Here is a 21,205-nt window from a genome sequence, read left to right on the forward strand (position 1 = left end):
AGCTAAGACAAAAACAGACACGGATAAACAAAGCTGCGTGGTTTTTCTGTTCACCTCTTGTTGCATCCGGGACGCGCAACAATAATGTGCTTCCTGGCTGCAGTGCATTCTGGGAAATGTAGTTGAAAATCTCTGTGCTTTGTTTAAACAAGATTGGCTGGCTTTTTTGCTTTTTTCTCGTGGTCTGTCAGATATATTCCATTCAGCTAGCATGATAATGAATGAGTCAGAAGCCATTATTATTATTATTATTATTATTATGATACATACACATTCTTTTCGGGTGTTCGAAGCGTCTTCCTCTTTCAAAATTCTCTCAAAACCTTCCGTATTTAATGAAGCAAACCTGGCAGCTACCGTATGTTTGGTTACAAATGGTCACAGTCGCTCGCTAGTGTGGAAGTTTTACCTCTCTGATGTGCGACGCATGGTTGTCTTGACAACCATGCAATATTGTAAACCATATTCACCACTTATTCTCCATTGGGTAGAGTGACGTAATGCACGTAGGATAAGCGATATGCGAACAATATTGCATGCTATCAAACCAAATGAATGAAACACGTTAGAAGGGAATAGAACGCGTGTTTTTATTCCATCGAAAAAGCGTCCTGTTTGTATAATAATCTTGTATATTGCGCGATCGAGGAAGAAAGACTGCGTTTCTTATCACTCTCGGCTCAGTCGTTGGGTCTGTGGTGTCCTGATAGTGATCCAACCTTGCCAAGTGAAGCCTTGTGGTTCCTTGACAAAAAATACTTTTTTTTTTAATAGACTCCACACACACACACACGTGACTTTTTCTTGCAAGTTTATGACTTTACAATCTCAGAGAAGATTGGAGTATTTTCTTTAATATCCAATACAGGCTATTTATTACCTGTTTGAGTCTTGGAAAAAAAAAAAGAAAAAAAAACATTAAATGACACGAAGCGGCTTGCTCCGCTGTTTGATCACAGTTTTTAGATCAATCACGTCTTTCATTGAGAAGCACGATTTCAGAGGCAAAGGCCGAATGAATGAATGAATGAATGAGCTTGGCTGTTTTAGAGAAATCGTGGTCTCCAGTGAAATAACAGGAAAAAAAATTTTAATTAAAAAAAAAAAAATCAAGGATTCCTGACCTCTGACAATCATGAATTCCCTCATCCGGATTAAATGGACAGAAATTTGAATGTTGTAAACTCTTTAAGAAAAAGGAGGACATTGGGTCACTTCCTTCCTCGGCCAGCTTCCTTTCGACATGAAACGAACGGCTGAGGCAAACACAAGCCTCCCACGCGCGTGTCGGAGGAAGATGATTCAGAGCAAGCACCTGAGCTGCGACATCTGCGCATCTGCGATAGCAGCATTCTCTCAGCACACTTCCACTTCCAGTCCAGCAAAACTTTTCAATTCCAGCTCATCTCTTTATGATGTACTTGAATTCCAGTGGTGCTTGAAAGTTTGCGAACCCTTTAGAATTTTCTATATTTCTGCATAAATAGGACCCAAAACATCATCAGATTTTCACACAAGTCCTAAAAGTAGATAAAGAGAAGCCAGTTAAACAAATGAGACAAACATATTACACTTAGTCATTTATTTATTGAGGAAAATGATCCAATATTACATATCTGTGAGTGGCAAAAGTATGTGAACCTTTGCTTTCAGTATCTGGTGTGACCCCCTTGTGCAGCAATAACTGCAACTAAACGTTCTAAGGACCTCAGAGAAAGCGTTGTTGATGCTCATCAGGCTGGAAAAGGTGACAAAACCATCTCGAAAGAGTTTGGACTCCACCAATCCACAGACAGATTGTGTACAAATGGAGGAAATTCAAGACCATTGTTACCCTCCCCAGGAATGGTCGACCAACAAAGATCACTACAAGAGCAAGGCGTGTAATAGTCGGCGAGGTCACAAAGGACCCCAGGGTAACTTCTAAGCAACTGAAGGCCTCTCTCACATTGGCTAATGTTAATGTTCATGAGTCCACCATCAGGAGAACACTGAACAACAATGGTGTGCATGGCAGGGTTGCAAGGAGAAATCCACTGCTCTCCAAAAAGAACATTGCTGCTCGTCTGCAGTTTGCTAAAGATCATGTGGACAAGCCAGAAGGCTATTGGAAAAATGTTTTGTGGACGGATGAGACCAAAATAGAACTTTTTGGTTTAAATGAGAAGCGTTATGTTTGGAGAAAGGAAAACACTGCATTCCAGCATAAGAACCTTATCCCATCTGTGAAACATGGTGGTGGTAGTATCATGGTTTGGGCCTGTTTTGCTGCATCTGGGCCAGCACGGCTTGCCATCATTGATGGAACAATGAATTCTGAATTATACCAGCGAATTCTAAAGGAAAATGTCAGGACATCTGTCCATGAACTGAATCTCAAGAGAAGGTGGGTCATGCAGCAAGACAACGACCCTAAGCACACAAGTCATTCTACCAAAGAATGGTTAAAGAAGAATAAAGTTAATGTTTTGGAATGGCCAAGTCAAAGTCCTGACCTTAATCCAATCAAAATGTTGTGGAAGGACCTGAAGCGAGCAGTTCATGTGAGGAAACCCACCAACATCCCAGAGTTGAAGCTGTTCTGTACGGAGGAACGGGCTAAAATTCCTCCAAGCCGGTGTGCAGGACTGATCAACAGTTACCGGAAACGTTTAGTTGCAGTTATTGCTGCACAAGGGGGTCACACCAGATACTGAAAGCAAAGGTTCACATACTTTTGCCACTCACAGATCATTTTCCTCAATAAATAAATGACCAAGTATAATATTTTTGTCTCATTTGTTTAACTGGGTTCTCTTTATCTACTTTTAGGACTTGTGTGAAAATCTGATCATGTTTTAGGTCCTACTTATACAGAAATATAGAAAATTCTAAAGGGTTCACAAACTTTCAAGCACCACTGTATATTCTGTTTGAAGTTTGCCGTGTGCTCTTCTTATTAATCCTGGAAATAAGTTCAAGTGGAAAAAATAGATGACGCAAGCATATCATGCTCATGAACGAACGTCCTGATGTTGATCACATGGGAAAAGTGTCCATGTTGATCACAGAAATGTCCTTTCAGGTGTGAGTGGAAGTGACGGTGAAAGCCACGGGTGCACTGCGCTGATGTCTGTTCTGAAGAGACCCCCCCCCATGAGGTTAAGGACAAAACATCCTCTGAGCGGAACGACTTCCTCCCTGCGACACCTGCTTTCCGCATCCGTCACACTGGCTTCATAGGTGACGTGCGATCACTGGGAACAGAAAGGAACTAGCTGTTGGATTGCAAATGTCTTTAGTAGTACTGTCAGCTCTGTACACACAACTTAACACACTTGGACGCTTATTTTTACATCTGATTTCTAAGTGATTACGGACACAGTCATGTACGGTATAAGGACATTCTTTACCATGAACAAACTTGCAGGATTCAACAATGATGTTGAAGTCAATGAATATCGTTATATCATTCATCAGAAGGGGTCTATTCAAGGTTTATATGGAATTGGACGGTGGAGAAGCCAAACAAAAGCGAATAAAAAAATAAATAAATAAAACCCACACATGTATACTCATGTAGAATCCTATTTTTTGGAGGGAGTGTCTGGTGTTACCTCTCCACATAAAGCATTAATTAAAGTTTTTCAGAAACAGGAACGTCTTTAGAGCTTTTTTTTTTGTCTTGTTAACTACAAGAAAGAGGAAAAAAAAGATAGATAGGCTGGTAAAGGAAGGGCTGTTTATACAACCCCAGTTCCAAAAAAGTTGGGATGCTGTGTAAAACATAAATAAAAACAGAATGTGAAGATTTGCAAATCATGGAAACGCGATGCATTTCGTTGAAAATAATACAAAGATAACAGATCAAATGTTGAAACTGAGAAATTGTATTTTATTTTTTTAATATATGCTCATTTTGAATTTGATGTCAGCAACACATTTCAGAAAAGTTGGGACAGCAACAACAAAAGACTGAAAAAGTTGTGTAATGCAAAAAAACCAAAAACAACCTAATTAGGTTCATTTTCAACAGGTCAGTAAGATGATTGGGTATAAAAAGAGCATTCCAGAGAGGCGGAGTCTCTGAGAAGTAAAGATGGGGAGGGGTTCACCGCTCTGTGAAAGACTGCGTGGGCAAACAGCGCAACAATTTAAGAATAACGTTCCTCAATGTAAACTTGCAAAGAATTTGGGGATCACATCATCTGTGGTACATAATATCATTAAAAGATTCAGAGAATCTGGAGAAATCTCTGTATGCAAGAGACAAGGCTGAAAACTGACATTGGATGCCTGTGAGCTTCAGGCCCTCAGGCGACACTGCATTAAAAGCAGACACGTGTCTGTAGTGGAAACCACTGTATGGGCTCAGGAACACTTCAGAAAACCATCGTCTGTGAAAATACTTCATTACTGCATCCACAAATGCAAGTTAAAACCAGATATAAACAATATCCAGAAACACCGCCACCTTCTCTGGGCCCGAGCTCTTTTACGATGGACTGAGGCGAAGTGGAAAATTGTCCCGAGGTCTGACGAATCAAAAGTAGAAATTCTTTTTAGAAAATCATGGACACCACGTCCTCCAGGCTAAAGAGGAGAGGGACCATCCGGCTTGTTATCAGTGCACAGTTCAAAATCCAGCATCTATGATGGTATGAGGGGGCATTAGTGCACATGACATGGATAGCTTGTACATCTGGGAAGGCATCATTAATGCTGAATGATATATACACGTTTCAGAGCAATATGCTGCCATCCAGGCAAAATCTTTTTCAGGGAAGGCCTTCCTTCTTCCAGCAAGATAATGCCAAAGCACTTTCTGCACATATTAAAACTGCATGGCTCTGCAGTAAGAGAGACTGGGTGCTAAACTGGCCTGCCTGCAGTCCAGACCTGTCTCCCATTTAAAACATTTGGTGCATTATGAAGTGCAAAATACAACAAAGGAGACCCTGAACTGTTGGGCAGCTGAAATTGTATATCAGGTAAAAATGGGACAACATTTCTCTTTCAAAACTACAGCAATTGGTCTCCTCGGTTCCCAAACATTTACAGAGTGTTGTTAAAAGTAAAGGTGGTGCAGTACAGTAGTAAACATGCCCCTGTCACAACGTTTTTTGAAACGTCTTGCTGACATCAAATTGAAAATGAGCATACATTTTTCAAAACACAATATAATTTCTCAGTTTAAACATTTGATATGCTGTCTTTGTACTATTTTCAATTAAATACAGGGTTTCCATGATTCGCAAATTATCGCATTCTGTTTTTATGTACAGTTTACACAGCGTCCCGACTTTTTTGGAATCGGGGTTGTAGCTGCCATGAATGCCACTGACTTGTTTCTTTAATCAGCATGGTATAAGAGGAACAACACACTCCAGGACACGCTTTGCTTCATGTCCGGCTGAATCACGAAACCCTGTCGTTGATTATTTTCCTCGAACAGCACCCCGCGTCGTGTTTCATTGCATAATACACATATGAACATCACTGCAGAGCACCAAAGTCAGAAGCATCTGAAAACACGATCCGGAATTCCAATTCCTATGAGAACCGGGGATGAATATTTTGAGCTATGGCATTAACAGAGACCAGGGATTTTAAGATGACGCGGGGTTTATTAACGACTTCTGAACCGAAGCCAGATACTTGTCTACGCTGCCTTTCAGCCTCTTCGCTTTTAACAACTTCCAGATATGGCAAACCAGACAGGAAATTAATGCTAGTGGGTTTTTTTTTTTGAGATTTAAAGAAAAAAAAAAACACCATCAAGATGATGTGACAAGTCAAAAACATTTGTCTTTTCCACCACATTTATTATTGTAGCTTTTAGAAAGGGTTAGAGGGTGGAGTGGGGGTATCTTAAGGAGGGGAAAGGGGGAAAAAAAAGAAAAAAGCTCATGCTCTAACATTGTTGAAGCTGAATGGTTCGAGAAGCACAGCTGCATCCTGAAGGACTTTTTTTTTTTTTAAAAAAGAGCGGCTGTCTCGAAGAAAAACACTAATCCCGCCATTGTCGTCCTGTCCTCTCCTCTCCCGCCAGTCCGCACAGACTTTCTCTGGAGCGGAGAAGGCAGCTGAGAGGGACCATCTGACGGGAAGTGTTTAATTAGCGTCCCCTGCTCCTGTCTAAGAAGGAAGGAGCTTACTCTTGAATCCGGCGGTCAGAGGAGCACAGCGACTTGCGCAGAACTCGGCGTGAGAGACAGCTGAAGATTTGGGAGCTGCTGAGTGACGCTTCTACTATTGCACGCTGATATTTGTCTCCACCTCCTGCCTTTCATTATAAATGAAGCTCACAAGAAGTGCTGGGAGAATTCTGAACAGGGGCACTGGTGCAGCAGCAGCAGCAGCATTTCAGCTTCGGAGAAGAATCTGACACGTGGGGACGTGCAAGGCATTTCAAGGAAAAAAGGCAACTCGGTTAAAAACAAAATACAAAGAAGATGCTCAACGCTGGGATCTTCATTTTAAGCTTCTGGTTCACCGTAGGGGAAGGGTACGTAGCCGGGAAGAAGCCGTATCAGATTCAGAACGGGCCGTGCAGCTACACGTTTCTTCTGCCCGAGCAGGAGACGTGCCCCCCAAGTAGCTATGGCAACCAGGTGCAGAAAGACGATCCGGATGAATACGAGGAGTCGCTACAGAGGCTGGAACAGCTGGAGACCATCATTGAGAACAACACGCAGTGGCTGCTCAAGGTACACTTTCATCCATCACTGAAATAAGATCCTTTTCAGTAGTTGTAGTTGTATGATGATGAGAAGGAAAACCAAGACAGGCAGGACACTTTTAGTTGCTCAGGGACCAGGAGTTGGGTTTTGTTTTCAAGTGCCATGACTTAACAGCTCATCATGGAAGCTTAGAAAGGAATAAATGCTTACGTTTTAATTGATGGCGCAAAAATGGCTACGGAACATAATTTACGCTAAAAGAAAAAAAAAAACACCACGACCCACAGACAAATCTTACAGTAGACCATGCATGTAATTTCAGACAGCTCTTCCATATACTGTACACACACACACACACACACACACACACACACACACACACCTATATGAGCAGAACAGGTGCATGTGCAAATTTTCTCATGGATCATGGACACATTTCCTGTAAAAGTCCTTTTTATTTTTTTTCTTCGACTAAAAATAGTGTCATGAAACCAAGAAACAGCCTGGGTAATGGCAAAAAGCACACTCGACGACTCAACTTTCAGACCTACGTGGAAAAATCATAGGTGTTCATGTGACCGACAGAAAGGAAAAAAAAACCTTTTCCTAGAAATGGATGATGTCAAGCATGTTAAATACTTAGATTTACTGGGAAATTACAAAAAAGAAAAGAAAAAGTCTCTCTCTGCATCTTAATTATACCAAGAATATTTCCTGTAACTAGGACAGCAAGTCGGGTTTTCCCTTACTTCCTTTTCAATTTTTTGCGGCTTTAATCATTTCGAATATGCTGCATGAAAGAAAACCAATCCAGCTATTCAAATATTAGGCTTTCTGCGTAAAATGTGCATCGTGCTTCTTTTACGGCCTTTCACGTTGCCGTTATTCGGATGGATTTGGATTAAACTCGTTCCCTTGAGCACTGAAACAAGCGAAAAACGATCGAAACTTCAAAGCAGAAGAAATCCGACGAGTTCGAAAAGATGCAAGTTGTGATTTTAATCCATTTCGTCAAAACGTATTAAAATTATAAACCCCCGATTGAGTCCCAGAGCCCTTTTTGAGAACCGCTATCTTTCCAGATTGACCAATAATCCCCCTTTTCCACCAAATCAGTTCCAGGGCTGGTTCGGGGCCAGTGCTGGTGCTGGTTCACAACTCGTTCAACTTGCGAACCAGCTGAGAACCAGTTTGCTTTTCCATAGCTCGCGGTGCTAAGGGGAGACACGTCATTACGTCGCTGTATACATCAGTTACGTCGCTGCGTTTGCATAAACCTTGGCGTGAATATCGAAGCAAAAACAACACGGAAGAAGCAGCAGCAACAACAACAACAATAATAATGGATGACTTCGCGTTTGTACAGCTGCTGCTTCTCGTCGCTTAAAAATGGCGACCTTTCGCGGTCTTGCTATTGTTGTTGGTCTTAACAACTCCTCCCCCCTAGCCTGGGAAATCCCATGCTGCTTTGCACAATCGTTCCGATCTGAAAAGACAGCATGGAAACTATGGTCTAAAGGCTCGCCTGAGTTAGGGAGCCAATCAGAGAGTGGGGAGGGGTGGAAAGACGGTGACGCGTACTACTCGACAAACGGAAGCTTGTAGTTTATTTGGGACTGTTTACGGATCACATTTAACATGGCGGCGAGCGATACGAACTAAACTTTCGATCAAGCTTTAGACACTGTTCTGAATAGTTTAGAGCGAAAGTTTGTTTTAAAAAAAGAACAGCGTTTGGCGTTACAGTCTTTCTTCACCTCTTCGTCACTCTAACTACGTCACCGGGTACAACTGCCATGATTGGCCATGGGCTACGTATACGCCAAATGATAGACATTCGCAATGTCCAATAAACGGCCGTTGACAATCGTAAACCACACCTCCCCTACGAGAAATTCAATAGGCGGATTCCAGACCATATTTCACTTGTGATATGGTCTGGTGTTAACCAGACTACCGCCCCCCCCACCGCTGACGTAAGCGGTTCTTTCCTCTGGCCCAGCAGAGTTTTGGTGCTAGCCTGGAACCAGTTTTTCTGGCCCCAGAGCCAGTTCTTTGTCAGTGGAAACAGAAAACCCGGTTCCAAACTAAGCACTGGCCCCGAACCAGCCCTGGAACTGCTTTGGTGGAAAAGGGGCATAACAGTCACATTTTTTTGCAAAAAAACCCCCAAAAAACAAGAGTTGTGTGTTTGCTCGAGTGTGAAGAAGTTATGCATGAAAGGAAAAAGTGCGCGATGAATCTTGAGACGCAAGAAACGAGAAAATACAAAAGGAGGAAAAAGTTCATTGTGTATAGTGCAAAGCTGCTTTTATGGTAATACACAGGATGTTCTGAAAATACACCGTGAGTCAGGTGCATAATCCCGGGCAACAAAACTGACTCGGAGTTTGCGCTTGCCAAAAACATACTCGTGTCTACCTTTCTCCTTGAATATTGGCGTTAAATTCCGGCACAACACCATTGTGCAAAGTTCGCGATGGGTCAAAAAAACAACGTAAACAGATTTTATGGCACGGTTTCCTTTCTGACTGTTGCAGTCGGACATTGTATGGCATTGTCTGTGCACTCAGAGGAAAGGCTCTTCCTCTAAGTGGCACTTTCGAGGTCTACGAGCGAAGGTCAGAGGAAAGCATCGGACCCCGGGCTGTCAGAAGGTCATGCTACAGAATCTCGCACGTTTGATTCATGAGCAGCCAGGACGTGACTCTGGGCCATGACGCGAACACGACGTGCCAGTTTACAGCCATGTAAACAGATCCAACAAACAAGCCTTCCTAGTGGAAATCCTACGACTGATTGGATCATTAGCTGTCAGTGAAACGTCCTGCCGGCAGTTCCGATGCTTTACGCAAGATGGAAGTGCAAAGAGGAAGACAAACAAAATTAGCACCGATTATCAAACTTGTCACTTGTGGCGTTCATCAGCGAGGGAAGGTTAAATATATCCTAACCGCAGTGGTAAAAGACTTCCGGGTTAGCATTAAAGCAAATAAACTCCAGAAAAACCTGTCGCAATGCATGGCGAATGCCTCACTCATGTTTTCCTCCCTTGTCACGTTAGAGAAATATGTTTTCATTGAGGATGCAACTCGTCACTCGTGCCCATCCTGTTTGTTCGAGTGCCGGTCTGTCTGCTGTTCAGGAAAGAGCGCAAGGACTGGATGAGCGCTTCCGATGGGATGCAAACAAATTTGTGTTTTGATTCATTTGTTTTTACAGCTCAGGAAACACTTACCTGAAGTGGTGTTTTTTTTTTTTTAAATCAAAACACATCTCCAAACAAAAAGAAGCTATTATGCCACTCGGAAACTGGTTAGGGTGTGGTGATTTCACTAGAACAGAAGATTTTTTTTTTTATGCAAATTAATCATAATGTAAACACAACCCAACAACAACTCGGATGGTAACGTGGTGTAGTGGTTAGCACTGTTGCCTCACAGCAAGAAGGTTCTGGGTTCGAGCCCTGTGGCCGGCGAGGGCCTTTTTGTGCGGAGTTTGCATGTTCTCCACATTGGTTTCTTCCGGGTGCTCCGGTTTCCCCGACAGTCCAAAGACATGCAGGTTAGGTTAACTGGCAACTCTAAAGTGCCCGTCGGTGTGAATGTGTGTATGAATGGTTGTTCTCCAAGCCAAGAAATGGGAGGGTTGCGGCAGGAATGGCATCCGAGGTAAAACTATACTCCAATTAATATGACGTGGATCAGTAGGGTCCACATGGACCCCAACCTGGCAGCAGTGCTGGACAAGAAGAAAGAAGAAATTATTTGAACAACCCTGAAGTAGACACCCTGTGGAACTTGGTGCCATGTCGTATAACAAATCGTGGCATGGGAATACTATGATTTGGCCCTGTACGTTTATTTTTGGACATGGGTGAATATGAAAATCTAGCCAGCTCTATTTTGCTTTGTTTGGTGCTGGAGAGAGCTGGTCAACATCTTAAAAACGTGATTTTATTGGAACATCCCGCCATCGAGAGTCTAGCAAAACCCTCGCGATTTTATTCCGACACTGGACAGGGAAATCAGTCGAAAAGTCGTTTTGCTGTAGTACACTCGAAAGGAAGTGCTATCTACCCTCTTCCGCATACATGAGCTCAAAGAACTAACCCACGGCTGGCTTGCGGTTCTGTGACTGCTTGACAGGAGACACACAGTAATGGCGTCCGTCCCACCCGGAGACCCTATTTTCTCCTCTCTTGGCTCCAGGCCACAGATAGCTGTGGCATTGTTGGGAATCGAACCCATGACGTATCCGTCTTCGTCCATCCATTATCAGTAACCGCTTATCCTGTGCAGGGTCGCGGGCAAGCTGGAGCCTATCCCAGCTGATTATGAGCGAAAGGCGGGGTACACCCTGGACAAGTCAAACAGGTCATCGCAGGGCTGACACAGAGACATGAACAACCATTCACACCGACGTTCAATTTAGAGCCACCAGTTAACCTAACCTGCATGTCTTTGGACTGGAAACTGGAGCACCCGGAGGAAACCCATGCAGACACGGGGAGAACATGCAAATTCCACACAGAAAGGCCTCTGTCGGCTGCTGGGCTCGAACCCAGAACCTTTCTGCTGTGAGGCGACAGCGCTCACCACTACACCACCGTGCCGCCCCATCGGTGTTCATATGTACATATTTTTTTGAACTTTGGGAAAACTTGATGATTGAACACCGATGACCTCCAGCAACAACGTAGCCATTTCAAATACATACTAAATATATCAGACGTTAAATCCGAACTCCCATCTGGTCTACGATTAGATCATTAGAACATGATTAGAACAAAACCAAAATACGACAACGACTCGGTTGAGGATGGGCAGGCTCAGGACTCTCAGCTAGCTTTCTGATGTGTTTAAAGAAACAAAAATGACAGCAATGATCATAACATACACTCGATAAGAGGCTGAATTGCACTCCACTTTCCTCAAAGCTATCCAGCAATGTTTTGAATATTTATGGTTAACCACAACCTGTGCTCAGACGCTCGTGTTAACAAGACCACCTGTGCGAATAGGGACGGCTTACGAAGTTTACAGAAAGAGCTTGAACGAGCGAAAGAAAGTTGGCTTCCACTGGCTCGAAAGCCTGCCAAGAGGACATATTTCTGTACGGTTTAGAATATTATGCGTTCTCAAAGTCGAGATACATTTAGCCCTTTTGGATTTACTTGAAAGGGGTTATGACCTTGTTATGACAAGTTCCATTTAAAACTCCTCAATGAGCTCGGGGTCTGTAATGTAGCTAGAAAACATCTGACCAGACTCGACATAATCCTCAGGGAGGTTTACTATTTTTTTTTTTTTTAAATGGATCAGGATGTCCATTCGGTCATCCTGATTTTACTACGTGTAACATTTTTAAGGGGGCTGGAACAGAAAAACGGCTCGTCTATAAACAAGTGTACCTTCTGATTTCGAGTAAAGCAGGAATCCAGGAGAGGGCGTGGTACAGTGATCATCAGGGGTAAGGGTGTTTTTAGGTAAGGGCTCAACAGTTAAGGCTCTGGGTTACTGGATCAGAAGGTTGGGGGTTCAAGCTTCCACTGTTGAGCCCTTGAGCAAGGCTCTTAAAGGAGAACTGAAGGCAAATTTTTTTTTTTTTTTATCATCAAAATTCTATTTCTCATTTTATTAAATATAGGAATGCATTTTTGATCGCTATTTTGTCACTGCTATAGCAAGTTTGAAATATGCTCTGTAATATATCAGTCCATATGTCAAAGCCATGGCGGTAAACAAGATTCGTCGAGACCTGTGCGAGACATCGTAGGACGGAAGTAAAACGTACAGCGGAAATCAAAGCGACCGACATCTGCCAACGTTGGCAAAAGACGCGCACGCCCTCTTTCGAACGCTGACATGACGTAATCAAGCCAGAAGTTTTGTTTGTTTTGATAGCAATCAGGAAAGTTTGAAAAAAGTCAGCAGTAATCGTCATTTAAACTCGTTTTTGTGGAAGATTTCGTTTGGAAAACGGTTTTCAAAATGGCGGCACTGACACCTGGCTGACACTTCACGTTTCGAAGTCTCGCACAAGTCTGGTGAAGATCGCACGGATAAGTGACGCCCGCCGTGGACCAAACGAACTAAATTCAACACGGCTAAAAACCGAATAGGCCGATAAGTATAATATTTAATTGCAATTAGTTGCCAATACGAGTCACGGTATAAGGTTACTAAAACCGAAAACGTAATTGAATAATGCATTAATGAAGAAATAATATTGGCTGGCCTTGAGTGGTATATCAGATATATTCCATGACAAAAAGCCATTATTATTATACTACATACACACACTCCTCATATCAGCATTCTTGAAGGCCAATGCGAGTTTAACTGCAAATCAGTACCGTCAGCACAGCAGTGAAGTCACCTTCCACCCGGTGTAGCGTTCATCAGTAGTGTTAGCGAATGCTAATAAAGCAGTCAAACCAGTGCTATCAAGAGCAAGTAGCACAGACCAGACCAAGAAACTAAGATTTCTGTCTCCAGACTCTTCTTCCACACACACTCGCTACAGTATTTTTTTACTCAGACTTAAGTATTCATTTCCCGATGTAATTTACTTAATTACTTTTAAAATATCAACATCGACAGCTACACACAATGGAGCGATCTGTCAGCCTGCCGCTAATCCCTTACAAAATCCTTTACCCTGTTGCTTTTTTGGTGTCTGGCTAAGTTTTGGCTGAGCTCAAGTCCCAGCTCTAATCGAAACAGATCGCCACTCCTTTCAAATATGCGAGAATATCATCTAACGAAGTTTTGGTAGCCTGTCGGGTGTTCAATGTCTCTTTCGTGGTGAACAAAGAAATGCTTCTGCACACGCGCAGCAAAAAACTCTCATTGAATATTCGCATCAACTCCGACGCGTGACATCATGTTGTCTTGACAACCGTGCAATATCGTGAACCATATTCAGCACTCATTCTCCATTGGGTCAAGTGATGTAATACACATAGGATAAGTGAAATGAGAACAATATATATGTTATTTACCAGCTGGGAGGTCTGTATCGTGAAATACCGTGACTGAGGTCTTGAAAGTACTGAGCGAGGCCCTCTGGGCCGAGGTCAGTATTCAAGGCCGAGGTCACGGTATTTCATGATACGGACCGACCTTAAGCTGGTAAATAATATATTTATTTTTTTCCTTACCAAATTCTAACAGAAAACGAGAGCGCCCGAAAAGGAAAACCGAGCCGAGCCGCCATTTTGAATCCTCATTCACGGCTGTAATGCAAATGGCTTCCTCCTCGGTATACAAGTGCACTTCCATGGCAGGAAAAAAAACCTACATTTTGCCGCCTATGTCGTCCCCTATTTATACAAATAGGAGTCATTCAGGATTCAGCCATGTTTTTGCTCTGCGTTAGCAACAGTTACAGGTTTTTAGCTTTCTCCTGGAAAACTCGCTTTCGCTGTGAAGACTGTCGTTATCGCTATCCATGCTGTAAAATTAATGCTATTCTCCTGAGAAATGCCGGCAAAAATGTATAAGATTTTTGATAATCTTATAAATAAATCTTATTAAAAAAAGATAAATGTTGACAAAAAATGCTACTATGCTTGTTGTTGTGAACGAGCAAGTCGCCAGAGGTCCGTAACCGGGGTCCGTACCGTAGGATACAGACCTGCTCGCCAGCCAATCAGAGCGCAGGATTTGGACTGCGATAATAAAAAATAATGCATGTTATCGAACCAAATGAATGAAACCTGCCAGAAGGGAATAGAATACATTTTTATTCCATCAAAAAATAGTGTCCTGTGCGTATAATAATAGCTGGGATTTTTAAAGATTTTTGGGGGGCTTTTTTTTTTCACCTTTTATTATTGGACAGGACAGTGTAGAGACAGGAAATGAGTGGGAGAGAGAGACAGGGAGGGATCGGCAAATGACCTCGGGCTGGAATCGAACCCGGGTCGCCCAGACTTATGGTATGGCGCCTTATCCACCTGAGCCACAACACCCCCATAATAGCTGGGATTTTATGAACAGGCCAATGGCTTTAGTGTGAGGTTTTATTGGTTTAATACAGAATTCAGTTATTGACGAAGAAGGCTGTACAACGAAGTGAACCCGAACACGGTCAAATTGGCAAACGTACAGCTGGTTTGTCATCATATTAAACCACACATCCTGCATCTGCTGCCTTCCACAGCTGGAGAGCTACGTCCAGGAGAACCTGAGGAAAGACAGGGTCCAACTTCAGCACGACACTGTGCAAAACCAAACGGCGGCCATGATCGAGATCGGTGCCAACCTCCTGATTCAGACGGCTGAGCAGACGCGAAAGCTCACCAGTGTCGAGGCACAGGTGAGATAGAAACATGGGAGCCTAAATCTCATTCGTGAGATACGCTGATCAGATTTTAACTCCGAAATTAACTGATGACTCAGCTGTTGAGGTCAGTAATGTGCACACACCGCCTTTCAGTCCACGTCTCCCCGTTCCTCGAATAAAATTTGATTGTCCTGTTTTTTTCCTCCTGTACTGACTCTTTTTTTCCACTCATCACGACACAATGCCACGACTTGCGCTTTGATGCCAAGTGATGTGTGAACTCCCCTTACGCACAGTTAAGGGCTTTCAACATGCCAACATGTTCATCCATAACCAGTGAACGTCTAAACCCATACCCTGGCATGTAATATCAACTCCAGCCCATTTCATAGCAGCAAGAATTGGTTGTGACAGATTATTCTCGGGGAAAAGTGCAATTGTCAAAATTCATTACGTTATTGCGGCTCGTATTTTGTCAAATGAGGACGCCCGCAGGTTTTATGTATTCACTTCATATCATCCACAAGAACGCTCAAGACAGAGTCTTTGAAAAATACGGAGTAAAGTGAACTGGAGTGGAAAAAAGAGGCATTAATTATACCAACTTGCAGCTTTTGTTCAACAGTTCAATTAATAGCACAAGAGCAGGGACGTGAAAGTTTAACTGAAATACTGTCTGTGTGTGGAACTTTTTTTTTTTTTTTTAAATCTATAGGTTATAAATCAAACAATGAGGCTTGAACGTCAGCTTCTTGAAAATTCAATCTCAACGCATAAACTGGAAAAAGACATGATCCTGCAGACAAACGAAATAACTAAACTCAGCGATAAAAACAGGTGAGAAATTATTTTTCTTTTTGGATTTATTGAACTATTTATTCAGCGGACTTGAAGTGCATATCACGGGTAAATTCAGGAGCAAGATCAACGTAATTCTCCTATTTTATATTAAACTTTGGTCAAATATCTGAAACATTTTGCATTTTGTGCAATACCAGAAAAATTCAGTTGAAATCAAGCCATTTGAGGCGAATTGGTCCGCCTCGGAAAAAACTCTGAATCCTACGTCAGCGCGCAAATTTCTTCAACGTTATCGTGTAATTATTAAAATGGTTAACAGATGTATCGTAGGAGGGTGTAGCAACACCAATCTTGATGGGATTAGTACTCATCGTTTCCCAAAAGACCGGACAATGAGAGAGAAATGGGAGCGCTTGGTCTACACAGGCTGTGCACTGAAACCGTGCAAAGCTCGCGCAGCCTGCTGGCGCTTCCGCAGGTGACGTCACGAATCTGGCTCCAGACTCCCTTGGGATTTTTCCAGACGCGTTTTGTTATTTTATTTTTTTTCTGCTGTAGACAGATGGCCTTGTGCAAAATTACCCCTCTGGATGAGTGTGTAAAGGGACATACTTTCATATAAAAAAAAATTGGTCCAGAATATGCACTTTAAACATTACAGTATCTGCCAAATCTCTGTATACTGACGAGCAGGGCTGGGTAATATGATGATATAATCCTGATCTCACGGTGAATGATCTTGCGATATACTTTTCAGATGTAGTGCAGGTATTTTATTACATTTGTTTGTTTTGTTTCTAAAAGAGCTGATCAGTCTTGGCTTCGTAAAAATTTTTTTAAAAGAACATTTTCAAAAAAATTTTTGAATCTTAAAAAAAAAAACTTAAACTTCTTGAATGTACTGTTTTCAATCTAAAAAAAAAATGACAACTTTTTTTTTTTTTAAAAGACTCCATACTTCGCTCAAGTTTGAAATCTTAAAGTTTTATAAATTTTGAAATCTTTTGCAAAATTTGTAAAAGTTTGGAATGTTCAAAGTACCAAAGTATTTCATATGGAGTATTTCAAGTCAAGTATTTAAAGTAAACTTTCAGTATTTAACATTTTACAAAACCTTTTTTTTTAAATGTGATATTTCACAAAACATTAAAGCATTAAATACCATAAAGTCTTGTAAAGTTTGGCATCATTAAGAGAGTTTATACAACATTTGTAACTTTGTTAATTTTGCTTTTAATCTTTAAAAGGTTTCTAAAGTGGAATTTTTAAAACTGTAAAATTTACAGATTTTTAAAATAGATTTTTCAAAATCTTTTTGTAAATTCTGAAACATTTTAAAGATTCAAAACTTGACAATTTTTAACAATTATAAATTTTTTTGAATCTTTTTGAAAGCACAAACATTTTGCAAAGTTTTGAAACTTTAAATTTTGAAAAAAATTTACAGATTTGTAAAATATATTTTTTTGAATATTTTTGTAAACTGAAACATTTTGTAAAGTTTTGAATCTTTAAAATTTGTAACATTTACAGATTTTTAAATTAAATTTTTTTAAATATTTTTGAAAACAAACATTTTTTAAAGTTTTGAATCTTTAAAATTTGTACCATTTACAGATTAAATTTAAATTTTTAAAATATTTTTGAAAACAAACATTTTTTCCAAGTTTTGAATCTTTAAATTTTGCAAAATTTAGATTTGTAAAATAGATTTTTTCAATCTTTTTGTAAACTAAAACATTTTGTAAAAATGTTTGAATCTTTAAAATTAACATTTACATATTTTTAAATTAGAATTTTTAAAATATTTTTGAAAACAAACATTTTGTAAAATTTTTAATCTTTAAAATTTGTAAAATTTACAGATTTTAGGTTTTTTTGAGTCTTCAAAAGGAAAAACCCTTCAAATCATTAAAATTGTAAAAGGAAAACGTTTTAGATATGAAAGAAAGCATCAACTTGGTTTTAACAATTATATAAATAAATAAATAAATAAATAAACACCACGAGAGCTCTGCCTGCAGGTAACAAGCCTAAATTCTGTGATCCATTTGGATGTGAATGGTGATTTGATATTTTTTGCCATATCACCCACCTCTAATGATAATCAGCTTGGTATACGCCAAACTTTCAATGAAAATTATTTAAAATTTAAGGCAAAAACAGAACAGTAGAGACTGTAGCAAACATGATCATCATTCCTGTGTCTGGCACCACAGCACAATTTGGTAATATTTTTGTTTTCTTGGCTTCTGGACGATGTGGGTGGAGGACATGGAAACACAAAGCTCATTATTGATAGATTATAATATGTTAATATGCTCCGCCTACTTCTCCATGAAGTTAGACAATGAAGGTCAAAGAGAGAAGTTAAAATCCTCACAGTAACGCTGATAAGATTTTTTTTTAGCTTCCTGGAGAAGCGTGTGGAGGACATGGAGGGCCAAAGGCAGGCGGAGCTGAAGAGTCTGCAGGAGGAGAAGGAGCAGCTGAAGAAGCTGGTGGAGGAGCAGAAGGGCACGATAGAGGAACTGAAGCAGCAACTGCAGCGCACGTCTGAGGATAACAGCGAACTGCGACAGCAGCAGCATGAACTGGAGGAGACGGTCAACAAGCTCATCCAGAGCATCAACGTCCCCAGCTGTGAGTGCACACCGCAGCACCGCAGCCAGACACCACATGGGGGAACGTGGGAGGGAAAACAAGCGGCCGCCATCATATTACACAATCCCACAGGCAACTGGTCAGGGACTGGATGGTGGAAACACTTTTACTGGGCGATTTAGCTCATAAAATAACAGGAGAATTGCGATCACTTTAGATTTCGACAGAGATCAGCCAAGGCAGCGTAAGAGGCCCATTAAAGTACTTGATGATCACGTTATTAGTGATGTTACATGCCTCAATCCACTGTGCTTTTTTTTTTTTGCCTTCTAGCAGATAAACTGGCGATGATGCAGGACACGCCCTCGCAGTACAGTGACTGCGCTGCCATCTTCAAGTCTGGAAACAAAGAAAGTGGAGTCTACACGCTTACAATCCCCGACACAAAAGAACAAATAAAGGTGTGAAAGAATTCTGTTTCCTGTTAGCCACTTCAGCAGCACAGACAGACAGAAAGCACAAGTGTATGAGAATAAGAAAGAGACAGCAGAAATGGAAATAGGAAAATAGAAAGCATGACCAAGGAAGAAAGAAGGTGTGTGAGGAAGGAAAGAGATGGAGGAAGGGAAGGAAAGATAAGGACAATGAAATTGTTTAAGAAAGTGTGAGAGATTAAAAAAGAGATCAGAAGAGTGTGTGTGTGTGTGCGCGCGTGAGAGAGAGGAGATAAAGACTGTGGGAAAGAAAGAGAAAAAGAGAGTGTGAGATTAAGAATGGAAATAAAGAGATCAGAAGAGAGAGAGAGACTGACTATGGGAAAGAGAGAGAGAATGACAGAAATAAAGAGAGAGTGTGAGGTTAAGAATGGAAATAAAGAGATCAGAAGAGAGAGAGACTGACTGTGGGAAAGAAAGAGAGAGAATGACAGAAATGGAGAGAGTGTGAGGTTAAGAATGGGAAATAACAGATCAGAAAAGAAAGTGAGTGAGTGAGAGAGAGAGAGGTAGAGAGAGAGGCAGACAGACAGAGAGGCAAAGAGAGAGGCAGACAGAGAGACAGGCAAATAGAGAGACAGGCAGACAGACAGACAGAGAGGCAAAGAGAGAGGCAGACAGAGAGACAGGCAAATAGAGAGACAGGCAGACAGACAGGCAAATAGAGAGACAGGCAGACAGACAGACAGAGAGGCAAAGAGAGAGGCAGACAGAGAGAGAGGCAGATAGAGAGAGACAGATAGAGAGAGGGGCAGAGAGAGAGAGACAGAGAGCGAGAGAGAATGACAGGAATAAAGAAAAAGAAAGTCTGAGATTAAGAATAGGAAATAAAGAGATCAGAAAAGTGTGTGTGTGAGCGAGAGAGAAAGACTTAAAGAAAGTCAGAGAGAGAGAGAGAACAAGAAAGAAAAAAGGGAGGCAAAGAGAGACAGACACAGAGAGAGGGGCAGATAGGGAGAAAGAAAGAAAGAAAGAAAGAAAGAAAGAAAGAAAGAAAGAAAGAAAGAAAGAGAGAAAGAGAGAAAGGTTAAGAATGGAAATAAAGAGATCAGAAGAGAGAGAGACTGACTGTGGGAAAGAGAGAGAGAATGACAGAAATAAAGAGAGTGTGAGGTTAAGAATGGGAAATAACAGATCAGAAAAGAAAGTGAGTGTGAGAGAGGTAGAGAGAGAGGCAGACAGAGAGAGAGAGAGAGAGAGAGAGAGAGACAGGCAAATAGAGAAACAGAGGCAGACAGACAGACAGAGGCAAAGAGAGAGACAGACAGACAGAGAGGAAGATACAGAGACAGACAGAGAGGCAGATAGAGAGACAGACAGAGAGAGGGGCAGATAGGGAGAGACAGAGAGCGAGAGAGAATGACAGAAATAAAGAGAAAAAGAAAGTCTGAGATTAAGAATAGGAAATAAAGAGATCAGAAAAGAGTGTGTGTGAGCGAGAGAGAGAAAGAAAGAAAGAAAGAAAGAAAGAAAGAAAGAAATTTTTTGACTGTGTGAGATTCAAATAAGAGCAACAGCAGGAGGAACTTCCTGTGCCTTTCCGGGAAATACTGCATCCCGAGAAAGAAAGTCTCTCTCTCTCTTTTTCCAGTCGTTAGTTTACACATGCCTGTGCACACTCGGCTCTCTCCTAAGCTACTTTTCATGGGAAGATATTCAAGTTTGGCAAATTCACAGCGCTTTAACAGACACTGTACCGACCTGACCTGAGGTGAAAGGAAGTTAGTTAACTGTGACAGGAAGTATGACGTGCACAAGCTCCATGTTTCTAGACAGCTCTGTTTCTGTTTCCAGGCGTACTGCGACATGGACACCGAGGCAGGTGGATGGACAGTAGTGCAGAAGCGATTCAGTGGCCTTGTTGACTTTGATCAGACGTGGAAAGAATACAAAATGGTGAGCTTGGAGAAAGAGAGAGAGATGGTGATGAAGTCAGTGGTGAAAAGGAAGGAATGAGCTAAGTGACGTGTAAAATGTATCCATGCTTTTGTGCACTGAAAGGGGTTCGGAGACGCTTCAAGTGAACACTGGCTGGGGAACGAGTACATCTCCAAGCTGACGAACGAGCAGCAGTACGTGCTGCGGATCGAGCTGACGGACTGGGACGGGAACACCGCTTTCTCGCAGTATGAGGAATTCTCCCTGAGCAGCGAAGAGCAGAAGTACAGGTGAGAAACGCACCTCGACTCGACCGGTAGTGGTCACTCGGCCTGTGTGATAACACGATAATCATCATCATCACCCACGATATCCAGTGACGTTTATTCAAACATGGACATCGGAGTACGCTACGAGTTATGAATCAGTAATACGTACACCAAAAGGGCAGGTTTTTTCCTCTCCAATAAACTG

General features: G+C 41.6%; 2 protein-coding genes across 3 annotated transcripts in view; one reads left to right on the forward strand and one right to left on the reverse strand.

Moving 5' to 3' along the window:
* mcph1 (microcephalin 1) overlaps positions 1-21,205 on the reverse strand; it is a 132,227-nt gene that overhangs the window by 12,841 nt on the left and 98,181 nt on the right. The gene's annotated exons all lie outside the window — the stretch shown is intronic.
* The window catches only part of angpt2a (angiopoietin 2a), a 28,530-nt gene continuing 13,387 nt past the window's right edge, over positions 6,063-21,205 (forward strand). The window contains exons 1-7 of one of the 2 annotated variants that reach the window (XM_060924623.1): positions 6,063-6,689; positions 14,832-14,987; positions 15,670-15,791; positions 18,166-18,398; positions 18,693-18,820; positions 20,648-20,749; positions 20,855-21,021. In XM_060924623.1, the coding sequence (XP_060780606.1) occupies positions 6,435-6,689; positions 14,832-14,987; positions 15,670-15,791; positions 18,166-18,398; positions 18,693-18,820; positions 20,648-20,749; positions 20,855-21,021 (1,163 nt within the window). In that variant the 5' untranslated portion in view covers positions 6,063-6,434. The remainder of the gene's footprint in view (positions 6,690-14,831; positions 14,988-15,669; positions 15,792-18,165; positions 18,399-18,692; positions 18,821-20,647; positions 20,750-20,854; positions 21,022-21,205) is intronic. The other variant, XM_060924624.1, reaches the window with a different exon arrangement.

Source organism: Neoarius graeffei, chromosome 7 (assembly GCF_027579695.1).
Source record: "Neoarius graeffei isolate fNeoGra1 chromosome 7, fNeoGra1.pri, whole genome shotgun sequence".
NCBI classification, from domain to species: Eukaryota; Metazoa; Chordata; class Actinopteri; order Siluriformes; family Ariidae; genus Neoarius; species Neoarius graeffei.